This window comes from Ailuropoda melanoleuca, chromosome 10, assembly GCF_002007445.2.
Source record: "Ailuropoda melanoleuca isolate Jingjing chromosome 10, ASM200744v2, whole genome shotgun sequence".
In the NCBI taxonomy this organism is placed as follows: domain Eukaryota; kingdom Metazoa; phylum Chordata; class Mammalia; order Carnivora; family Ursidae; genus Ailuropoda; species Ailuropoda melanoleuca.
The window spans coordinates 35,165,324-35,186,839 of NC_048227.1; the positions used below are offsets into that span (position 1 = coordinate 35,165,324).

The 21,516-nt window shown below is 61.0% G+C and overlaps 2 protein-coding genes across 4 annotated transcripts in view; one reads left to right on the plus strand and one right to left on the minus strand.

The window, feature by feature from the left end:
- Positions 1–21,516, plus strand: part of LOC100477739 (coronin-7) — a 56,374-nt gene that overhangs the window by 23,838 nt on the left and 11,020 nt on the right. For all 3 annotated transcript variants that reach the window (XM_011231541.3, XM_011231540.3, XM_019805279.2), the window contains 2 exons: positions 3,724–3,810; positions 4,280–4,362. In XM_011231541.3, the coding sequence (XP_011229843.2) occupies positions 3,724–3,810; positions 4,280–4,362 (170 nt within the window). The remainder of the gene's footprint in view (positions 1–3,723; positions 3,811–4,279; positions 4,363–21,516) is intronic.
- VASN (vasorin) lies at positions 7,488–20,112 on the minus strand. Its single transcript, XM_034670460.1, has 2 exons — positions 19,981–20,112; positions 7,488–11,617 (listed from the first exon to the last, which is right to left on the minus strand). The coding sequence occupies exon 2, from the start codon at positions 11,605–11,607 to the stop codon at positions 9,577–9,579; it is 2,031 nt and encodes a 676-aa protein (XP_034526351.1). The 5' UTR covers positions 11,608–11,617; positions 19,981–20,112; the 3' UTR covers positions 7,488–9,576.

The window sequence follows — 21,516 nt, forward strand, 5'->3', positions numbered from 1 at the left end:
CCAGGGCATCTGGCCCACACCTGGCTTCTATTAGGAAAACCACTGCTGGCGGCCAGGGTCGGTGTGAGCTGAGGGGCCAGCTCCGAGGAGAGCCCTTCTGGGAGTGCCGTCTTTTGTGAGACCCTCCTTCTCCACTAGAGGGGGGGCGTTGTTGAGGGGGGTCAGGGGAGAATGCACTAGGGGCTGTCACTATAGCCCGGAGGCTGGACGGGGAGCCCTGGGGAGTCCTCCCTCTGCTGTCTTTTTTGGGCCCTGTGTGACCTGAACTTGGGTTGGGGGATGCTTGGCCATCTCCCTCCTGTTCCCACATCCCCTACTTTGCTTCTAGATTGCATTTATGACCATTTATTATACCTGGAGCCCTTGGCACACACGATCTTTTTCCACCCTCATGATTGTCTTACAAAGTTGGCCCTTTGGTCATTTCCATCCCAGCGTCACAGCAGGGTGGCCTAGGCAGGCTGTGTTTGAGGTTGAAGCCCCTTCGCTGTTTCAGAGCCTGGGGGCAGCCAAGGCCCTGAAGCCATGGGCGTGCCAGGGAAGTGGCAGCCTGCAGCTGAAAGGGTGTCCAGGGAGCAACGAGGCTTCCGCAGCATCATCAGGGGCGGGAGGGGGCTGGGATGAGCCCTCTGACTACTGGCATGGGCTGGTAGACCTGTGCCTTTTGTGTGTGTCAGGCAGGCCTTGGGGGGCCAGCATCTGGAGCCCAGGACTGAGCCTGGCCGAGGAGGGGCATAGGTGGGTGGTGGGGGTCTTACACCAGAGAAGGTCCCCTGGGCCGCCCTAGGAAGCTGCCCAGGAGCCCAGGGCTGCTGCTCCAGCTGCCCTACCCCATACAGGAAGCGTTGCCTTGGTGACCGGCGGGGGGGGGGGGGGGGGAGATTTTGGCTGTACCGCAGCTGGAATGCTGGGTATGTGCCTGCTCCTGGCGCCCCTGTGCTGGGCAGTCAGCCCCTCCTGTTCTCTCCTTGGGGCCAGGTGTGGGGGAGACATGAGGGGACCAAGGGGCTTCTCCATGAGCAGGATGCCGTGCTGCCTATTGGGACAAAGGCCACCCCTGTGAGAGGGAAAGCCCAAGGCCTGGCCTGCAGGCTGGGGATTACCACCAGCAGGTTTCCCCTAGAGCCACCTGTGACAGTGCTGGGACTTTGGGGTGGTAGACTGCCTGAGTTCCAGCTAAAACTCCTTCTGCTTAGGAGAATGAGAATTTGGGGATCTGGAGAGAGGGCTCCTCCTCCCTGAGTCACGCTGAGGTCAGGGAAGAAGAACTTGCTGGTTTTGAAAATGAAAATCATTTTAATAATGATCTGGGGACAGAGGAATTGGGGGGGGTCAGTGACCATTCCTCCCCAATCCATGGGGCTTCCTGTGGCCCCAGGTGTGCCCACAGTGGGCATGCTGGGCCCAGTCTAAGCTCCTGCCTTGTCTCCGCCCTCTTGGTGCCTTCAGTGTCCTCAGGGACCAGTGCCCTGCCCATCACCACCCTGTGGGCAGCCTGGGTCCCCTGCTGTGAGCTCCTCCAGAGATGTGTGCTGGGGGCATCTGGGACCCGGGGCCCCTCCTGGCCCCAGCTCTTCTGCCATCTAGCTGTCTGCTCATCTGTTCTCACCTCAGGTTCCTCTCATACAGACATAGAGCAATAATCCAGCCCACAGGGGGCAGGGGGCTCAGGTAGCTGACAGCTGTCTTGCTCGGTGACTCGGGGCAGGTGGTTTCTTCTTCCTGATCCTCTGGTTTCTCCAGGCCTGAAATAAGAAGGTGGGAGATGGGCCAAGGTGGATTCTGTCCCCAACCTGGACCTCTGAATGAAAAATGCTCCATCGCAGCCCACACGCCCTGCAGGCTTGGGGGCGCCTCCTGTCCCTCCCCCCTCCCCCCTGCAGCTGCACTGGCCTCTTTGCTCTCCCAGGTCCCCACTCTTCATAGGTTGCTGGCCCCCCCCACCTGGCTCACGCCTGCTGATCCTTCCGCCTTCACTCAAATGTTACTTTAAATTTACTTCCTTCTGTTATACTGTTATTATACTCCGTTATCATGCTTTTTAACAAGACGCATATTGGATATGTGCCAGACAAGCCCTGAGCATTCATCAGTGTTAACACTTCCCACGACAGCCCTCCAGAGTCTGTGTTTCTGCGGATGAGGGAACAGGTACGGAGGTGTAGAGCTATTCGTGCTGGGATGAGGCAGTTAAATGGGGCAGGTTTTCACCCAGACTGCAGAGCTGGTGCCCTCCACCTCCACTTTGTTCCTTCCTGGCGCTTAGAATAACGTGGAGGTACGTAATGATATCTGTTTGGTTCAACTCTGTCTCCCAACTTGTATATTCATCAGGATCAGGGACCCTTTCTACTTTCACTATGTCCCCCATGCCTAGTGGAGTATGCTGCTCAAACATTCGCATTATGAAAGAGCAGATGAATGAGCAGCCCCGCTTCACCCAACGACGTGACCCTCCATCTGAGAACCGTCTGAGAACTGTCTGGCCCCACCACTGCTCCTAGCATGGTGCTTGGCCTGGGGAGGCCTCACATGTCTGTTGAATGAATGAGTGATGCAGCCGTCGGTTTGCTGCGTACATGGGATATTTGCACACCATTGAAAGGAGGGCTCATGGGACACTTACCACTGATTCTAGGGTGTCAGGGCACGGCTAACCTTGCTGTGGCCCCACAGCCCCTCGTATGTGGAGAGGGATGTGGGGCGCTGGTTCTCAGGCTCCAGCCCCGACTTCCTGTGCCGGCTGCCGAGTGGGAAAGGGAGCAGTGAGAAAAGCCCCTTGAACAACATGGGCCGTTCCAGGGTCTCCCACGCTGGGGTCCGCCTCCTCAGGCTGGGGAGGGGATGCTGGGCCAGCTCCTCCCAGGCTACCTCCCTCCCTCATTCATTCCCAAGGAGATCGTGGGAAGCTTGGAGGAAGCTGGCCACAGTTTGGGGTGAGCTATTTTTGGTAACAGGGTCTTTGGTCTCAGGCTCCAGGGGCTGAGGTGACTGGGAGGGAGCTGTGTGCATTTCCTCTGGCCCCCTCTGCTCCCCCCTGCCTGGGCCCTGGGGACAAGACCGCCCATGGTATGAACTTGCCTCTCCTCCTTGGGCCTGGGGAGCCTTCCTGCTAGCAGCTCCAGCACTGCAGGAAAGCAAGGAGGGGCACTTATCTGCCCTCTCTGGGGACCATTCCCTAGAGCTTGGCACCAGGCCCTCTCCCCAGGTCCTGGCAGTCAGGAGGCGGCCATGATGCTTATACTCCCTTGATCTGCAGTAGGCCGGTGCCTCTTGGCATGTAGTGTCAGTTGGTCCTTGGACAGCCTTGTGAACATGAGCCCCACTCACAAGCGAAAAAAATGAGGGTCTCCGAGAGCACAGGGATCCCCAGAGCCTGGGGATGGCAACTGGCCGCTGAGTGCCTCCTCTAGGATGCCTGCAAGGACAAGGATGTGCTGCTGCCCCGAGCCCTGTCCCTGTGGCAGAGCAGCCCCAACAGTCTCCTTTGGAGGAGGGAGACAGAGTCCAAGTTTGGTGGCCAGGTCAGCCCTTTGGGTGCAGAGCTGTCCTCAGCCGAGGTGAGGCTGGGGTCCATCCTGTAGTGATATAGAGGCCTCCCCTGTCCCCAGCTGGCCTCTGGGGGTCACCATCTGGGCCCCTCATGCCCTCTGTGGGACTCTCAGGCAGGTGGCCCATCCCAGGAGGCCGCAGTGGCTCAGCGCCATCTTTTGTCTCCTCCAGAGCACAGAGGCCCACAAGAACAGCAAGGATGGTCGGCTGGCATGGACGGGCACCCAAGAGCACCTTGTGTCCACTGGATTCAACCAGGTAGGGCTCCTCCCAGATGGGCAGGGCACCTACACCAAAAGGGTAGGGATGAGACCCACTGGGAGATGGGGAATGGCCAGCCAGCTCTAGGCCTGTCCATATACGGCCCTGTGTGCAGCCGGGTCTCAGAGCCCCAGGGGACCTCCAGCTGCTGAAAACTGGCAGATTCCATTTGCAATAGCTAAGCCTGACCCTGGGAACCATGGCAGCCCCCTCCCCCCGCAGAGTCCATGGAGGACGGTACCGCCCCTTGTCCCTTGTCACCTAGGGGCTCTTAAAGGGGCAGGACATGAAAACCCAAACTCTCCCTTCCTGGCATGACTCACCCCCCCCGCCCCACCGCCCTCCAAGCTCTGCTTTGGGGCAAGTACCCTTGTGCCAGGCTGTGTCCTCAGGCGCCGGGTTCCCAGGGAGCCCAGGGGGCTGAGGGATGGGCGTCTCTGAGCTCCTCTTTGCCCCCTGCCTGCAGATGCGTGAGCGGGAAGTGAAGCTCTGGGACACCCGGCACTTCTCCAGCGCTCTGACCTCCCTCAGCCTGGACACCTCACCCGGGTAGGAGCAGCTGGCACGTTGGGATGGGTTGGGGGGATGGGTTAAGGGCCTGGATGATGTCTTGAATCCAGGTCTCTAATGGACACTCGGGGTAAGGGCCCCTGATGTGCTGTGGCAAGGCCACCTGTGGAGTGGAGGGGCCCAGTCCAGGTGGAACAGCCTCACCTGGCTCAGATCTTGTCTGTGAGGGGCTGATCACCGAAGTGGTCAGGGGTGCTCGAGCTGGTCTGCGAGGTCTTGTGGGAGAAACACGGTCCTGGCGCAGCAAGAGCCAACCTGGAGCTTCACCAGCAGAGGGTGGTGAGGCAGCTCTGCGTGAGAGGATGAGCCTCCTGACCCCATCCCACATGGTCCCTAGCAGCAGAGGGGTCCCTTGGTCATTCAGTCTTTCAGCCCACAGGCTCATACTGGCGTGTGTCAGCATTTGGGGAAGGGACTGTGACCTGGCAGATACATGGGTGGGAAACGTGGGAATGTACTGGATTTTGCTGTGGCCATTTTGTTGGTGCCGAGGGTCAAGGAGACCAAAGCTTCGATAGATGGCAGGGTGGACATCAGGTGACGTGGGGTGGGGTGATGTGGGGACAGACAGGCAGGAAGGCTGGGAGGCACAAGTGACAGAGGGAGGCAGGCCTTGGATTCACGGGCTTTATGAAACTCAGCCCTGGCCACACGCCCGTCTCTGGTGGTTCTGGGTGGGGTGGGGGTGGGTGCACTCAGGTAGCTTGGGACTTCAAGTGCACCTCATCTTACTGTCTTCCGGGAAGTGCGTGCAGGAGGGTTTGTGGTGGTGCCGTGGGGACTGGCCAAGCCAGCTCTATGCAGGGGGCGGCCTGGGCTCATGGGGGCTTAGGCACAGGGGGCTCTCAGCAATGATTCCCCGTTCGCAGCTGAGGAAACAGGCGCAGGAGAGTGGGGGACCAGCCTGGCTGGGGTAGGAGGAGGTGGGGATCTGGTTCCCTTTCAGAACCCTCAGCCCTGCTCAGACGTGAGTCTGGGAGGGGCTTGCTGGGAACCCCACCTGCTCCCCAGGCAAGGATCTGTGAAGGTCAGAGCCAGGAGAGAATCTTGGTCCTTGGCTATCTGTCCAGCCCCTTCCTCTTCCATTTCATGGCTGGGGAAACTGAGTCACAGAAGGCGTAATGACCTGTCCAAGCAATGGGAGTAGCATGGACCATGTTTGGGTAAGCCTGGGGACCGTGGGGAAGCCTAACTGCCATAAGAACTGGCATCTCCCAGAGAAGGGGTAATGGTGGCAGTGACCCTCCGCTCCCATCCCTTCTTACAACCCAGGGAGAGCCTGGGGAGCTGGTGAGACCCATTTTGCAGAGGAGGAAGGTGAAGCTGAGTGAGATCCAGTGCCTTAGAACCACACAGTGCAAGGCCTCTGCTTACTCTGGGCCGTGGGGATTCGGAGGGGTCAGTCACCGGGACCCCCTGCGCTGGAAGAATGAGAGCCCCTGGATCTGATGCTGCATTCGTATCTTATCCTCCACACCTCCCCAAGCCAGACAACTTCCCTATGGGGCTCCCCAGCAGAAGGAGGGAGCTGGCCTAGCCTGGAAAGGGGACCCAGGGCTAGCCATCAAGTGCTCCTCCACCCACCACTTCCTGTCTTCCAGGCTCCACCCCTGGCCCCTGATGGGTCCCCCTCCCCCACAGAGCAGCCCCCTCCCATCCCCAGTGTGGCCCCTGGAGGAGTTAACAATGCCCAGACCCCATGGTGCCACTGGCCAAGGCTGACCCTGTAATTATAGCAGTTAAGAATAGCTTCGCAGGGCCAGCAAGGCCTGGAATTTCTCAAATCACTCCCAGATGGGTGGTCAGACCAGTGTCCCGCCCCCTCCATCCTCCAGTCCTGGCCCCTGCCCTGCCAGACCACACCCTTGGCAGGGGACTGGGGACTCTCCAGCCCTCTGTAAAGCTGGTGGACCAGGGTGTAGTGGTGGCGGATCGCCTGTCCCCTCAGCCCTGCTGAGTGATCTGGACTGAAGATGGGAAGTATGCAGGGTGTCAAATGCGGGGACAGCCATGGATTTCCACTGTACCCCCTCAGTTTCTTCTCCATTTTACAGATTTCCCATCTCAATTTGAACAGAACAGTGAGCTTTTAAAAGCTAGAGAGGCCTGGGGGGGTCAGGCACACACCTCTCCCTGTCATCTCCTAGGGGGTGCCCAGGGCCCCACCCTCCCAGAAGCTTCTGTCGCAGCTCCCACCTGTGTCCTCCTCCCTGCTCATCCCCATCATCCGTGGGTGCAGCCCACTTGGAGGAGACATGCCATGGTTGGAAGAGCAGGGTGTCAGGGGCCTGTCTGTGAAGCCAGGCTCAGACAGCAGGCCCAGTGGGTGTCCCAGGCACAGTGCTCCGCAGGGTGGAGTTGGGAGGGTAAGCGGCAGGGCGGGCCTGGCACTGAAGGGGCAGCTCATGTTGTAGCCTGGGAGGTGCAGAAACACTGTCTGTCTTGGGGCGATGCTTCTGGGTTGGGTGAATGGTCAGCTGTACCCATCATAGGCCACAGGCAGACGGGAACGTAGCTCCTCGCTCCTCAAGAGGCAGCTGAGGCCAGAGAAGTTGATTGTCGAGGTCATCGTAGCAGCCATTCGGTGCAGGGTGGAGGCTGGTGTTCAGTCTCTTCACACCAGGGAGCTTCTGCCCTTCACAGCGGCCCCACCCATCTCTTGGAGGCCCGCATGGCTGGCAGCTCCGTGCTGGGCCATGGAGCCTGTGTTGGGATCCTGTCCCCGTGAGCAAGCTGCTGGCTCACCCCTCCCAGGCAGTGCTTCTCTCCTGTGGGGTGTTTGCTGGGCATTAATGGGAGCATGTGTAGCCCGTATGGCACAGGGCCTGCGGCAGCAAGGACCCAACAGTCACAGGGCCATCTCCCCACGTTCATCCCTGGACCCTGCCCCAGAGCCACTGGGATTGCCCTACATAAGGGCTGCATCTTGGCTTGGTCTCCCACTCTGCCCCTGGGTCTCCCTTCACCCCCCCAGCCCGTGATCTGATGGGACACACCAAATACCTTTTCTGGCAGGACTGGAGTGAGTGTTTAGCCCTCTGTCTTTGGGTTCCACCTCCCTCCCCCTGCCCAGCCATCCCACTAGGCCAGGTTTAACTTTGCAGTGAAAACATTTATTCAGCAACCACGCTGTGTTCAGCAACAGCCCACAGGCCCACAATGGCCCCTTTGACAGGGCTGCCGAGGGGGAGGGCAGGCCTCACCATAGCCGCTCCCCTAATGGGACCCAGGCTCACAGGAAATCCACCTGGGCCGCTGCTGCCTCAGGAAGAAGGGGCCCCACCCAGGCTCACTGCCACCATCCTCTGCCCGCCACCCACCGCCCACCTCCTCCTTTTCCATGCCAGAACCCTCAGCGGCCGCTAATTGAATCCAGAGCCTCGCGTGGCTGGGCCTGACTCGGCGCTGACATCAACGCCCTGAGCCACGGGGCCTGCTCCCATGCCTGGCTGAGCTGCCTCCTTCCATCCAGGGTGAGGCTAGTGGGACCCAGGGGCCGTGACCTGCAGAGGGGACACAGGCATGGCGCCCCGGAGAGGCTTGTTCAGGGTTTGCAGTGCCTCTCTGGAGCCTCAGGGCCCGCTTTACCTCCCGTCTCAGGGTCCTAGGAGAAGGTGCTGTGCTACCGTCCTTGTTCCCAAGCTCCCAGCACCCAGTCCAGGCCAGAGCTGCAGTCTGCATCCCTGACCCTGCCCCCACACAGCCCGTGGCCTTCCTGGAAAACACTCCCACTTCCGGGGTTTCTGGAAAGCCTGGGTACATCCCAAGCGCAGAGAGTAAAGGGGCATCACAGGGCCATCAGGCCTTTACAAGCTAGGCTCAGACCTTTGGTCCTGTCCCCAGGCTACCTGCCCCTAACAGCCCTGGCTTGGCCCCTCCTCCCCACTCACCAGACGGTTCCTGTCATTCAGGATCTGTGCCGCCCCTCCACCAAGACCCCTCTTTGCTTCTGGAACAGGAGGCCAGGAGCAAGGTTTCCCAGTCTGAGCCCACGCAGAAGGGTATCAGGACTACAGGGAGAGCTGCTGTGTGCTCTGCCTGGCCCAGGACCATGTGGGGGCCTTCAGGAAACAGCTCTAGGTACCCCTTCACAGAGGAAGGTAGGCAGTGAAATGCCTGTCAGGCCCTTCCCCAAGGAGGGATCCTTGGGGACCCTCTTGGCCTTTATTTGCCATGAGCTTTCCCCAGCTTCACAGGAGTGCTACAGTTCCTGCTGGCAGACCACTGGGCCTGGGTGGGGTGAGGCTGCCCTCATGTTCCTCTTCTCCGAGATCGAAGCTGCCTACCTCCCATCCCTGCTCCTGCCTGCATCCCAGTCTCAACTGAGAGGTTGCACCAGGCACCCCAGTTGAGGCTGGGCAGACATAGCCCAGGGCAGGGTACCTGGAAGGGCCACCCTTCCTGGCATGGTCCTCAGCAACAGCCCTCCCAAGCCCAGGGCTTGCTGATTAGGGCCTGGTGCCCATCGGGGAGAGGGCTCCTGGCTCCCAGCTTCCCCACAAAGAGAGCTATCCCTTTACACCTACCCTCCTTCCAGGTACCTTGGGCCATGCCAGAGAAACACACTCATTTTATCTTTTATTTTTCTTACAAAAGGCCTTCATATCATTGTTTGTCTTACGAAAACCAAAGTCCTCGTCTCTGAGTTTGAAAAACATTTTCCCAGAATAAACGGGAAAGAATCTCTTATAAATATATTTTTTAAAAACCAAAGCAAAACATGTTCCTAAAGCGTCTGTCCTTCCAGTTTCTTTTGTTCCTTTGCTCCTTGGGGCCGAGGCTGACCCACATGCCCCATCCCCAGACCCACTCTCCCTCTGCTGTCTTTCTGGGGGCTTCCATCACTGGCTCCCAGAGTCTTCTTGGGAGGGGGGCCTGGCAGCCCTGGGCCTGTGTTACCAGCACACGGCAGGGCCTGCCCCGCCTTCCCCAGGGGTTGTACATTGCAGAGGACAGGGCAGACGCCATCCTCGTAGGCACTCAGGCTTATGGCACCTTAGAGGTGGTCACCTGGGTCCCAGAATCTCGTAGATGAGGAGACGGAGGGGCGGGGTCTTACTGTGGTCACACGGCCCCTACCCTGATGTGTCCTCCTGGTAGGGATCTGAGAACTTCCTTGGTCTGGCAACAGGAGGGCACTGGCAGGTCCCAGCAGGGCAGAGAGCCCGGCCTAGCAGCCTGTCGTTCCCGGGCTTAGATGTAGGGCTTGGTGGGGAGGGACCCCTGGGGGCCGGGCCCCGGGTAGCCCATGAGTGGCACCTCACACTCAGGCCCGCTGGGTGGGGCCTCCCCACCGCCCTCAGTCGCCTTGGGGCCTGGCTCCAAGGGGGCCTTCACTCCCTCCAGCTCCAGGGGCCCAGTCCCAGGCCCCACCTGTCCTTTGCCGTGAGCTACAGCTGCTGCCGCCCGCCCCCGCCGCACGCAGTAGGCCGCCCCCACAGCAGCCAGCGCAGCCAGGAGCACAGCCGCCAGCGCCGGGGCAATGAGGAGTGGCAGGTTGCCCTCTCGGGCCTGGGTGACAGGGGCGTGGTTAGAGCGGATGGCTGGTGGCGTGCGGGCCTCCCCACAGGCTTCTTCACCCTCGGGCACGCGCCCGACCCCCAGAGGCCTGACGCAGATGGAATAGGTGGCATTGGGCCGCAGCTGGGTGACGGTGTACTCTGCAAGTGAAGCGGGCAGGCGCAGCGTCACTGGCCGCTTGTCGGGACCTGACAGGTTGCGGTAAGTGAGGCGGAGGCTTCTGAGCTGCACGGTGCTGCCCTGCAGGTAGCGCTGCAGCCCCACGCGCAGGGAGGTGGGGCTGGCCGGCTCGATGCCCAGGGGCAGGGGCTGGGGCGGCTCCAGCGTGGCCGGGGCTGGGCTGGGCTGAGGCCCCTGCCTCACTCGGCTCTCACAGTACAGCCCCACAAAGAGCTCAGGGCACAGGCACTCCAGGTGGCCCTGCACCCCCAGGTGACAGGTGCCCCCGTTGAGGCAAATGGATGCCGGGCAGTCCTGGGGCCGGGGGGGAGGCCCCACCGTGGGTGGCGCAGCAGGGGGCAGGCTGGGGGCCTCAGTGGCCGGCTCCGTGGGGTTGAGCCAGATGGGAGCTGGACTGGAAGGTGAGAACGTAGGCCCCCACACTGCGGGCTTTGTGGTGGGTGCCGTGGCTGTGGTGGTGGTGGCCGGGCAGCCAAAGTCAGCGTATTCGAGGTCTAGGAGCAGTCGGCCAGCATTCTTGGGCGGAAAGTGGCAGCGAGTCTCCTCCGGGCTGGCCAGTGCCACATGGCTCTCCCGTACCCAAGGCCCAAACCAGCTTAGGGGGCACACGCAGTTGAAGGGGTTGCGGGCGGCTGCCAGGAGCCGCAGGCGGGGGAAGAGGCCCGAGAGCTCATGTGGGAGCGCCTGCAGGCTCAGGTTGCTCAGGTCCAGCTCCTGTAGGGCCACCAGGCCGGCCAGGCCCTCGGGTCGCAGCTGGGCAATGCGGGTGTTGCCAGCCAGCCGCAGGCGTGTCAGGCCCCGCAGGCCCTGGATGGCAGGCGGCACGCGCTCCAGCTGGTTGTCGGACACGTCCAGGTCATGGAGGTTGCGTAAGCGCCTGAAGAGCCCCTCGTCCAGCCGCCGCAGCCCCAGGCCAGCCAGCCGCAGTGCCTCCACGTTGGCAGCGTCCAGGGTGCCGGGCTCCAGGGCCGGGAGGCTGTTGTGGCTGAGGTCAAGCAGCAGCAGGCGTGGCAGGCGCAGCGGGGGCAGTGCCCGCAGCTCATTGTCCTGCAGCTTGAGCTCCAGGAGGCAGTCGAGCGTGTCAAAGGCTCCAGGCTGGATGTGGCGGATGCGGTTCTTGCCCAAGTAGAGGCGCTCCAGGCGCCGCAGGCCACGGAAGGTCTCGTTGGTGATCTCGCGAAGCCTGTTGGCCGTCAGGTCCAGGTTGCTGAGGTTGGCGAGTGGCTGGAAGACCCCACTGGGCAGGCTGGCGATCTGGTTCTGCGACAGGTCCAAGAGCTGCAGCCCCGGCAGGCTGGCAAAGCTGCCTGCGTCGAGCGTGGTGATGCCGTTCTCGAAGATGTACAGGCCCGCTGTGTCGGGTGGCACGTCACGGGGCACCGTGGTTCCCTGACGGGCGGTGCAGAACACCGTCTGTGGCTGGTTGCACTGGCAGCCGGCTGGGCAGCCCCGCACTCCGGGCTCTGGGGCCAGCAGCGGCAGCAGCAGTGGCAGCAGCAGGGGCAGCGGGGTTCTGGAGCACATCTTCTTGTTCCTAGGAGCAGAGGAGAGAGAAAGACAGGAGACCGTGAGTCAGGGGCCCGGGGGACAGCCACACCAAGAAGGAGCAAGAAGGGAATTCCCTGCCCCCAAATCCAACAGCGTACAGTAGTTATGAGTCAGGTCCCCAGTGCCCCAGCCCCATTCCTGTCCCAGCCCCATCAGCTCCCTGACTGAGTGACTTTGAGCCCTCACGTGACTTTGTTACGATATCAGTTGCTACTTCCTGTGCTGTCACCAGGTCTCAGTGGGCTGATGCATGCAGCGAGAGGCTGGCCCCCACTCAGTGACCACAAAAGCTCCCTTCTCCTTAACCCTGGCCCTCTCACCTCTGTGGCTCAGAGAGAACACGTGGTCAAAAAGCATCAGGCTCTGTGCCCTCCCGTCAAGTCCTGTTCCCCCCACAAATCTCTGCTGAGGTGGACAGGGAAGAGGGGGAGCACCTTGGGTCCTAGAGCAGCAGCCCCTCCCTACAGTGTCTGGGAGAGAAGGGGCGGGCAGCCAGCGCGTAAGCAGAGAAGCTGGCTGCCCTGTGCCACCGCCCCCTGCCGCCACGCTCTGTGTCCTCCAAGTGAGGAGGAGACCGCAGCGGGAAGACTTCACATGGAAACTATGGGATCGGTGTTTTTCCACTTGTGAAGTCAGACCTGCCCAGTATGGGAGCTGAGGGCCCTCCAGGATGTGGCCAGGGGGAATGTTCCTAGGGGAGGGGGCAGAGGAGGGCCTGAGCCATTGGCAGGTATCCCCCTGTGGGTGGGGACAGGGATGCAGGGAGCCTTGGTCTTCAGATCCCCCATCTCTGAGGTGTGATGACAGATCCAGAGGTGGGTGGGCGGGGTCCAAGTTGAGGGACACTGGCTGCAGGGTGGCCCCAGAAAAGTGCTGGGCCTGGAAACATTCTTTAGAGTGGTTCATCTGCCATTTTTGGGGGGTCCACTCTGGCCTGAGCACTGAGAATAAGGGGCGGCAGCTCTTCCCCCATGCTAGCTCACTAAGCATGTACAGTCCCCTTGTGTGGTGCCCCCAGCAGCCATGGCAGGTGGAAGCTATTCTCGTTGCTCCCAGATGACAGAAGAGAAGGGGGGCTCCAGGAGGTGTAGTGACTTGCTGCCGTCCCACTGCCAGGAAATCTGAGCCAGAGCCTAGGTCCTTAACCATGTCCAGGTGCAGCTGGGCCTGCAGCCTGTGATGATCCTGCCCTGCTGATGTGGGGGCGGCTCCCTCAGCTGCTCGGAGCTTCAGCTTGTAGCTGGAACTGGTCAAGACAGAATGGGGCCACAGTATGAGGCCCCCTTTTAGGCTCCTGGGGGAGCCCAGGGGCCACCCTAGCAGCCATCCCCACTCTCTGGGCCCCTAGAGTCCCCAAGAGGCCAGCAGCAGTCCCCTCCAGGCGCCTTCTGTTCACACAAGGGCCTTTTGTGCTGGGGCTCAGCCTTCCCTTCCCCCACGCCTGCCAGCCGTCAGGCCATGGCAGGTAACATGGCCCCCTCAGCCGAGCCTGTGTTCTGCCCCGCTGCCATCCATCGGGCTCCTCCCCCAGGAACACAGGCTTCTGCAGTGTGAGGCAGAGGAGGGGCAGCTTGTCCCAGGATAGACGAGAGACAAGTCACCGGGGAGACCAGCTCTGGGTAAAGAGCTGTTACCCAGTTGGGCCTGCGCAGGCCCTGCCCTCCTGTAGGGTCCCGTCTGCCAGGGAGGTGGGACTAACAGCCTCTGCCCCTCACTCATGAACACTGATGACCACCTTTCAGAGGCTGGCCAGAGGGGCCTTGCCTGACCCCCAGCTGGTCTCTCTGAGGGGTGGCCCCGTCTGCTCCCTTGAGTCCCAGAGCATGCTTCGCTCATCTTTGCTGAGTAAACGTTTGGTGGGGCAGGGCCTTGCACTGAATCTCAGATGAAGTGAGGACCAGGACCTGGAAGGCCTTGTGCCCCCCTGGCCCTGCCGTCACCATCCCAACGGGGCTGCGTGCACCACACCCAGCTGCCTCCCCCAAGTGGACCCACTCCACCCTCACTGACTCAGAAGGCAGCGGGTGTGGCCTGGCCTCCAGATGTGGGCTGTGAGCGACCCCCGCCTCCCACGTCCACGTGTGGGGTGAGCCGCCTCCCCCGGAATCAGCCCTCCCAGTGGGGCAGGCAGGATCAGGAAGGGAGCAGCCAGGCTCCAGGGTGGGAGGGGACCCTACACGTGGCCACCCCTGCGGCTTCGGCTCCCCCTGGGCTATGTATGTACAAGGTCATGGTTAAGAGCTCATGCTCCAGTCAGGCAGCCTGGGCCAGGGGCATCCCAGTTCTGAGGCCATAGACAGCTTTCTCTCAGAGCCTCGCTTTCTTCCCTGTCTACCCAGGCATTTCAGTTGACACCTCCCAGGACTGGGAGCACTTAAAACTGAACAGCCCGGTGTGGCCCTTGGGGGCCTATGGTGCGTGCTGGGGGGTGTCCCCAGCTCTGCACTGAGGAGGGGCTTCAGCGTGGGCCCGGCTTCACTCCATAGTCTGTTGGCCCTTTAATCCATAAAGTCATCATGGGGGAGCTATAGGTCTGTCCAACCACAAAGTGGCAATCTGGCTGAGTTGGTGGGGAGCAGGGGCTGGGTCACAACAAGAGCAACTGGCATTCTGGGCCGGGGAGACCCCAGCAGGCAGCAACTAACCTGCTTCCCACCTGCTAGGATGCAGGGCTGAACATCTGTGCCTGAGCAAGGAGTCAGTCCCGGGGCTTTGGCAGATGGGAGGCTGGGTGTCGGCAGCTCCAGGGGCTCTGCCATGGGCTCTCCTGGCACCAAGAGCAGATCACATAGCCCCCAGAAGGGACCCAGAAGGTGAAGGCCGGCCATGGAGTGGGTGGGCAGCAGGGCACCAGGAGATAGAGGCATGAGTTCGGGCCCAAGTTCAGTCCCTAAATAACTTCCCAAGTCCCTTTCCAATTCTGGGCCTCAGTTTCTCACCAGCCCTGCGTCACTCTGGAGTTGTTCTCAGCACCTGGGGTTGTAGTTTTGTGTTGTTCTGTTTGTTTTTAAGCGGGGGAGTTCTTTTAACAAGTTCTGGGATTGATTCCGCCTGTCTGGGCTCGTTCTGATGTGTGTGTGTGCATTGGGGGTGGGGTGTCTCATGAGGTCATGGCTGCCCTGGCCATTGCAATTCCAGCAGCCCTGAAGGACCAGGGTTCTGGGCTTTGATATCTGATCTGCTGACCTTAGGCAGGGATGTGGGGCCTTTCCCTCTACAAAGGATGTGGAGAGACTCCTGGGGGCAGCCCTGGCGCTTGGGGGTGGTGGGAGTAGGAGGGCGAAGTGTCCAGGTCGTCTGTCTTCCACCTGGACTCTGCAGCCTTGCCTTGGCCTGGCCCACCGTGGTGTGCTGGGAAGGCAGGAAACTGAGGCCCAGGCTCTTACTGCGGGCCGTGCTGCCCTCCAGAGGACAGTTGCTGGGATGGGGCTTTAAGGTCCCACTGCCTGCGATCCCAGCCTGGCTGCATGACAGTCTGGCCACGGTCCTTCACCTCAGTTCCTGTCTGGGAAGGGTGGGGGAGGGGGCGTTCCTGGTTATAGTGCCTGATTGTCAGGGCTGTTCAGTTTGTACTTGGAGCACATGCTGAGTGGTCAGTAAACATTAGCTACTGAAGGTGTTACCCGTAAGACCTGAGCCCTGCCTTCTGCACATAAAGGGTGAGGATGCCATGGTGTGGGAGGGGCTTTATGTCACTTTCAGCACCGACAGGAGGCCCCCTGAGCCCAGAGTGAGGCCTCCATGCAGAGGCTGCCCTCCACCCTCCACTCTTCGGTGTGGGAGAGTAGGAGCTGGAGAGAGCAGCCTGACAAGGGCTGTATTTAGTTCTGGAAGGGGGTGGGGGAGTGAGCTGTCCTTTGGCCAGGTCCCCTCGGCATATGACCTGGGAGTGGGGGAAGGGCGCAGAGGGAGGGGCTCTATGAATAAGGACATCCTCCTTAGCTCTCAGGGGGGACCCTGGTGCCCCCACCCACCTCTGAGTGTGGGGGACATCTGGAGGCACCCACTCACAGGCCCTGGGTCAGGCAGGTACTAGTGAGGACGTGAGACCCAGGCATTTGGGGGACCACATCAGAGCTTAGGCTGTGTATCTCACTGCTGCTGGGGAAGGCCACATGCCTGGCTTGTGGGGCATAGGATCCGACAGACAGACGGACGAGGCCAGCACATCCCCTCCAGACGCTGCAGAGTGGGTGCAAGGGTCAGGTGCTGCAGGTCTGACCCTGAGGCTCTGGGCCTCTGGCTCCCAGTGCCGGCCCCCCTGGGCTAAGCACTGCCGGCCAGGCCTGGCAGCAGCCCAGCCCAGGAGTCTGCCAACCCCCCCAGGCAGGCGGGGACCATGCCGGCGGCCAGGATGGCTGGCTCTGGTTTCGCTGACGTGTCTGAGGAGGCTCAGAGCCGAGGCTGGGTCCGCCCATCTCCCCATCCCTGGGGCACAGCAGAGCAGAGAGGTCAGGGTCTCTATCCTGGGCCCTCAAGGGAAGGAGACAAGGTGAGGGGTGGGGACTGCAGTCTGACCCTTTGATGAAGCAGGCAGTCCCTACTGGCCTCGGTTCCTTTGCCTTACTCTGTTTACCGCTCTAGCCAGCTCTGCTCATTGTACACGTGAGGCCCAAGACACCACTTCATGACCTCATCCAGTTCCCTTCCCTTTCTGCATTTGTGTCTCCCACCTGTAACCTCAGGGGTTTCTCAACCCCAGGTGCACATCAGAATCTCCTGGGAAGCTTTGGGAAGTTCTTGATGCCCTCCCCTCTCCTTGCCAATTAAGTAAGAATTTCAGAGATAAGGCCCAGGCAGAGTTGTATTTTGTAGAAACTCCTTTAGTGAGTGTCCCCTACAGGACTCAGACCCTGAAGCAGAATATTGCGAAAGGCGACAGTCCGGATGTCAGCCTTGTCTCCCTGTCTAGGGAGGGGTCTGGATCACCAGCAGGTGAGGCTGGCTGGCAGCGCCAAGAGAGCAAGAGCTGGGCCCTCCTCTCCACTGCCCCTCTCCTCCCAGGCAGGAGCTGCCTGGCCCCAAATGGGTGCCTTCCGTGGCACCATGGGTGACTTGGCAGCCACCAGACCTGTCAGCCCAGGCCTGAGAGACCAGTGACTAAAGCCATTCTGTTCAAGTGGGCCCTCAGGGCGGCGGGATATGTCATCTCAGTCAGGAGAGGTGCCACTCTGGAGAGGTGCCACTCTGTTAGGAGAGGACACCTGCCGCCCCGGGAGCTATTTGGTGGCTGTGGCCCAACTAGAAATGGGCCAGTCCAAATGCCACCATCAGCACACGCGGGTGTGATGCCACAGGGGCTGGACTCAGTCAGATGCAGGGCCTCCTGGCTCTGGCTGTCCTGTCCTCACCCAGGGCCAAGCATCCAAGTAAGGCCCTAACCCTGCAATTAACCCTTGATTTGCCAGAGGAAGACCTTAGTCACCAAGGGAGGCCACCAGCCCAAGCCGGCTGGGCTCAGGTTATCTGGGTCCTGGGCAGGGACTGAGAAGGAAGTGGCCCCAGAGGGGTCTTTGCCCTTCTCACTCTTGCCATGCCTGGGGTTCTCGGTTCCCCTGTGGCAGAACTGGCCCTGCCTGGGGTCTGTGAGCTGATCAGGGGAACCACAACCCGGCTCCCCCGCCCAGGTCTCTCAGTTCTTACTGCTGCCCATCCAGGCCCAGGGCCAGTAGGGGCCCCAGTGACTGCCTCAGCCCCAGCCCCAGCCCCAGCCCCTTCTCAGTGCAAGCCAGCTCTCTCCTCCCTCTTTAATTAAATCTCTCAGGCAGCCGCAGAGGAATGTCAGAGCCTTATTGCATTCCCCTGGAGGAGACTGGTTGGGGGGACCGTCCCCAGCCTGGAGAACTGGCCCCTTGTCTGCCTCTGCCTCCCAAAACCACGGTGGCTCAGGGATCCTGCTTCAGCCTCCTCATACCCAGGGAAGCTGGAATGAGGAAAAGTGGGGGAGGCCCGAGGGCCTGGCCAGCCAGGCAGCCCAGCCAGCTGAGGGAAAGCAATCCGGCTGACTCTGGAATGTGGAAACCGATAAAAGGAAGAAGGCTGAGCCCCTGTCCGCCTGCGGTGCACTCAGACTCCTGCAGCACCCCTGCCCGCCCCCAAACACAACCCTGTTCCAGTCACGCGCGCGCAGACACATGCCCACGCCAGACACACGCCCACTGGGCCGTGCTCTGACACACACACACACACACACACACACACACACACACACACACACACACCCTCCCTCCCCCTTCTCCAAGAACTCTTGCAAATTCCACAGCAGTGAGGGGAGCTGGTTTTCTTGGCAGCACAGAGCCTTGGGCTCCCTGGCTCAGGGAGGGACTCTAAGGAGAGCTGAGGGGGGCTACAGGAGGGGTCACTAACCCAGTTAGGTGGCATTGCTGCCCTTCCCAAGAGCTCAGGGCCTGAAGGTGCTCAGGGATGCTTCTGTGGGACGGGCTCACCCACCTTCTCTCCGGTCACCAAGGGGGACTGGCTGGCTGGCTTTCTGAGATGGGAGTTGCCTCCTGCGACCATCTGAGACCCCACTTTCCTTTTCCCAGGAGCTGCGCAGCTCAGGGGTGGGGTCCAGTTATAAGACCCCATGAGGACTCAACTCTCTTTACTTGGGACTTGCTCCAGCTCCCCCAGGGCAGTAGTGGGGGGTGTCAGGAATGGGAGCCAGAAACTGTGGACCTGTCTCCTGCCCGGGGCATCTCCCTGCCTGCCATAGGAGGCTTCCTAGGGAGAGCACAGGTCTGGCAATGTCTGAGGGGCTTCTCATGTTTAGCAACCCCCCTTCTAGAGTCTGGAGAAAGTGGTGCCATCCCAGCAAATGCCTGAGGACACCAGTCCCCTACTGGCCACATCTGACCATCTGGACCCACAGGTCCTGGGGTAGCTGTTTGAGTCTGCACTTGGGGGAGGTGGGGACAGCCAGTGCCCGGGCCCCCCGTCTGGCACGTGTGTGCTCATCCTCCCTCCCTGGGCCAGATAATGGTCTGGAGGGAATCCAGCTGGGCTGCTCATTACCAGAGCCCTCTTCCTGCCTCTGACACTCTGTTTACAGAAGCTCCAGGGGCTGATTCCCCTGGGAGAAGACAGCCAACTCAGGGGACTGCTCTCCCATCCCCCCACACGCCTGCCTTATCCCTGTTGGGCCTTGCCAACAGCTGGGCCCAAACTGGACTTCACTGCCCTCTGGGCCAGTTCAGGTGGACCCCACTTGGAGGGTACCCACCCAGCTACCCTTCTATGCCCCCAATACCCAAAGTCCAGCCTAGTGGGAAGGAACCTTTGAAATTTAGTACAGTGTCCCAGCCCCATAAGCTCTTGCCCTGGAGGAGGGCTCTGGGTCCTGGTGCCTCTTCCAGAAACTCACCTACCCTTGGTGCAGAAGGCAAGCAGGGGGACACTGGGACCCTTGGGGCCTTTTCCTCCTTCCCACCTTGCAGACTCCACCCCTGGGCCCCAGCAGGAGAGGCAGTCAGTGACCCTAGTGTGGTAATCTTTAACGAATGGGGGCAAGGCAGAATGGTTGGCACCAATCGCCTGGCCTGCCAGTGACCACAGGGGACCTCAGCAGCCCTCAGGCCCCAGAGCTGCCAGCCCAGGGACACAAAGGACTAAGCTGGCTCCAGGCCATTGGGTTCATAGCCCAAGCAAAGCCCTGTCCCTGGCAGAGGCAGAGATGGGGCACCCTAATATCTGGAAAGTGAAGGGCCCCAGCCAGCCAAGGTCTGTCCCCTGCCCCCCACGGGGCATCAGATACCTCCTAGCCACCCCCCACTCCTCCCCAAGGCTGCATGTCTATTGGCCCCCTGGCTCTGTCCTAAGTGACAAGGGCCCTCAGTACCCACAGGCGGCCAGTCTACGCAGATCTGCACAAGGGCACGGAGAGCTCCAGGCCCAGAACCAGACTGTCCCACTCCAGGAGGTAAAAGTAACCCAAGACTATGGCTTGGCTATCCCCTCAAAGGGGTTTGATTCATAAAACTGGTCATGCCGGAGGGCCCAGCCGTGGGAGGAGGAAGCGAGGGAGGGGGTGTTTATTTTGTCTGCTCACAGCCCTGCCGGCTACCGGCCGGTGAGCCTTGTACGCGCGCGCGGCCGTGGGGGCTGTCCGGGACTGCCCAAGGAAGGGACGAGTAGGGCGCGGGCAGGGGGTGCATGGGGCCCGCCCGCCCTGGGCCCAGGTCGGCCCAGGTGATCCTTCGGGGCTGGGGGTCGCTGTCCGTCCTGAGTGCCTGTGCGCGCGACGGGGGGGTTTCGCGCGCGTGATCGGCGCGTTGCACAGCCCGCCCCATGGCGCNCCCCCCCCCCCCCCCGGTCTCCCGCCCGCAGCGCCCCGGCCCGGTAGACACTCACCGGGCTGCGGCGGCGGCGGCAGGAGCCGAGCGGGGCGGGCCAACCGGCCCGGTGGGGTCCTGGGTTCCGGGGTCCCGAGGCAGCCGCGTCGCTGTCTCCCCGCCCCGGGTTTGGGCTGCGGACTCAGCTCGCGGGAGGCGGGTCGCGATTTAAGGGCCGGGGGCGGGGCCGCTCCCCCATGGGGCGGGGCGGGGCCGACAGAGACCCGCCTCCTCTCTGCTAAAGGAGTCGTTTCGCCGGCTGCCTCAAACTCACTCCTCCACCTCCTGAGGCTGGAGTCCCGCGCTCCCGCCTGCTCTGCCACTAGTTTGCCGTATGACTCTGGGCGGGTCTCTGTTTTTCGTTAAAACCGAGAGAATATTGAGACCAAGAGTCCCAAACCTGGATACCAATGACACCAGGCAGGCGATGTACGGGCACTGTTTAAATTCGAGGAGCAGACCCCACAGCTTATGGAGAACTGGAGAGGTGGCGGTGGGTGGGGAGGGAAAGTGGGTGTTGGTATAAGTGCTCGGCCCCTATGACCTGTCCCAGTCTGCCAGAGTTTCGGGTTTTTCAAGAGAAACTGGAAATCTGGGTTTTTTGGGTGAAATCTCTCAATGTGTTATTGTTGGTAGCTAATCCCAATTTAAAAAACTCTTGGGCAGGCCACACAGAGTCCCCCGAGAGCCTCCTAAGTACAGTCTCTAATGCCGAATCTGAGTTCTGGGTTCCTTTTCGCCATGAGGGCTTTCAGGGAGGTGATTGTCCCTGGGCCACCTTCTCCACATTTTAGATGAAGGGACTGAGACACAGGAAGGGGAAGTGAGTCTGCCTAAGGCCCTCTGTGCTGGAGGGGTGGGATGGGGTGGGACGGGGTGGGACGTTGGACCTCACCGTCAGTGGGTGGGGCCTGGGTGAAGCTGATGGTGGCCCTTGGGGGGCTGGGGAGGGCGGTGCCAGGGGCTAGACTAGTCCAGAAAAATCCCCTTCCTTGGAATATTCCAGGAAAATGTTCTGCTCTCCTGCTCCGTGTTTGTGGTCAGAGTCATGCCTCAGAGCCTTTGGGGACCAGCTCAGCTCCCAGCTTCCAGAGGGCCTTGGGATACCTGCCATCTCCTCCATCCCAGCCCACACAACACACTTTTCTTGGTATATGTAGATGTGGGGCATGGCTTGTGAACCTCTGCTCCTGGACCAGTCCTGGCTCTTGGCTGTGTTTCATGTGGCCTATCTGGGACTTTTAACTTTGAAGCCATTGCCAACATTGAAAAATCCGGTGGTTTCACATTAAAACGGGACTTCCCAGCTTGCCTTGAATAGGAACTCTGGGCAAGGGCTGAGTAGTAGCTGCCCCCTCTGATGGAGGCCCAGGCTCACTGGCTGCCGCAGTCCCCACCACTCCCAGGTGTCTCTCACCAGGCTGCTTCACTCACTCACATTCTGGAAACATTTGAGTTTGCAGTCAGTACTGTGTGGGTTTGGTCAGATGGTCCTGTGTCCCCTAAAGCTCTCAGGAGGGTCCACAGATGCCCCCCCCGGGGGGGTGCTCCAAGG

Coding starts and splice junctions, on each gene's coding strand:
- VASN (XM_034670460.1), bottom strand. CDS start 11,607: ATGTGCTCCAGAACCCCGCTGCCCCTGCTGCTGCCACTGCTGCTGCCG.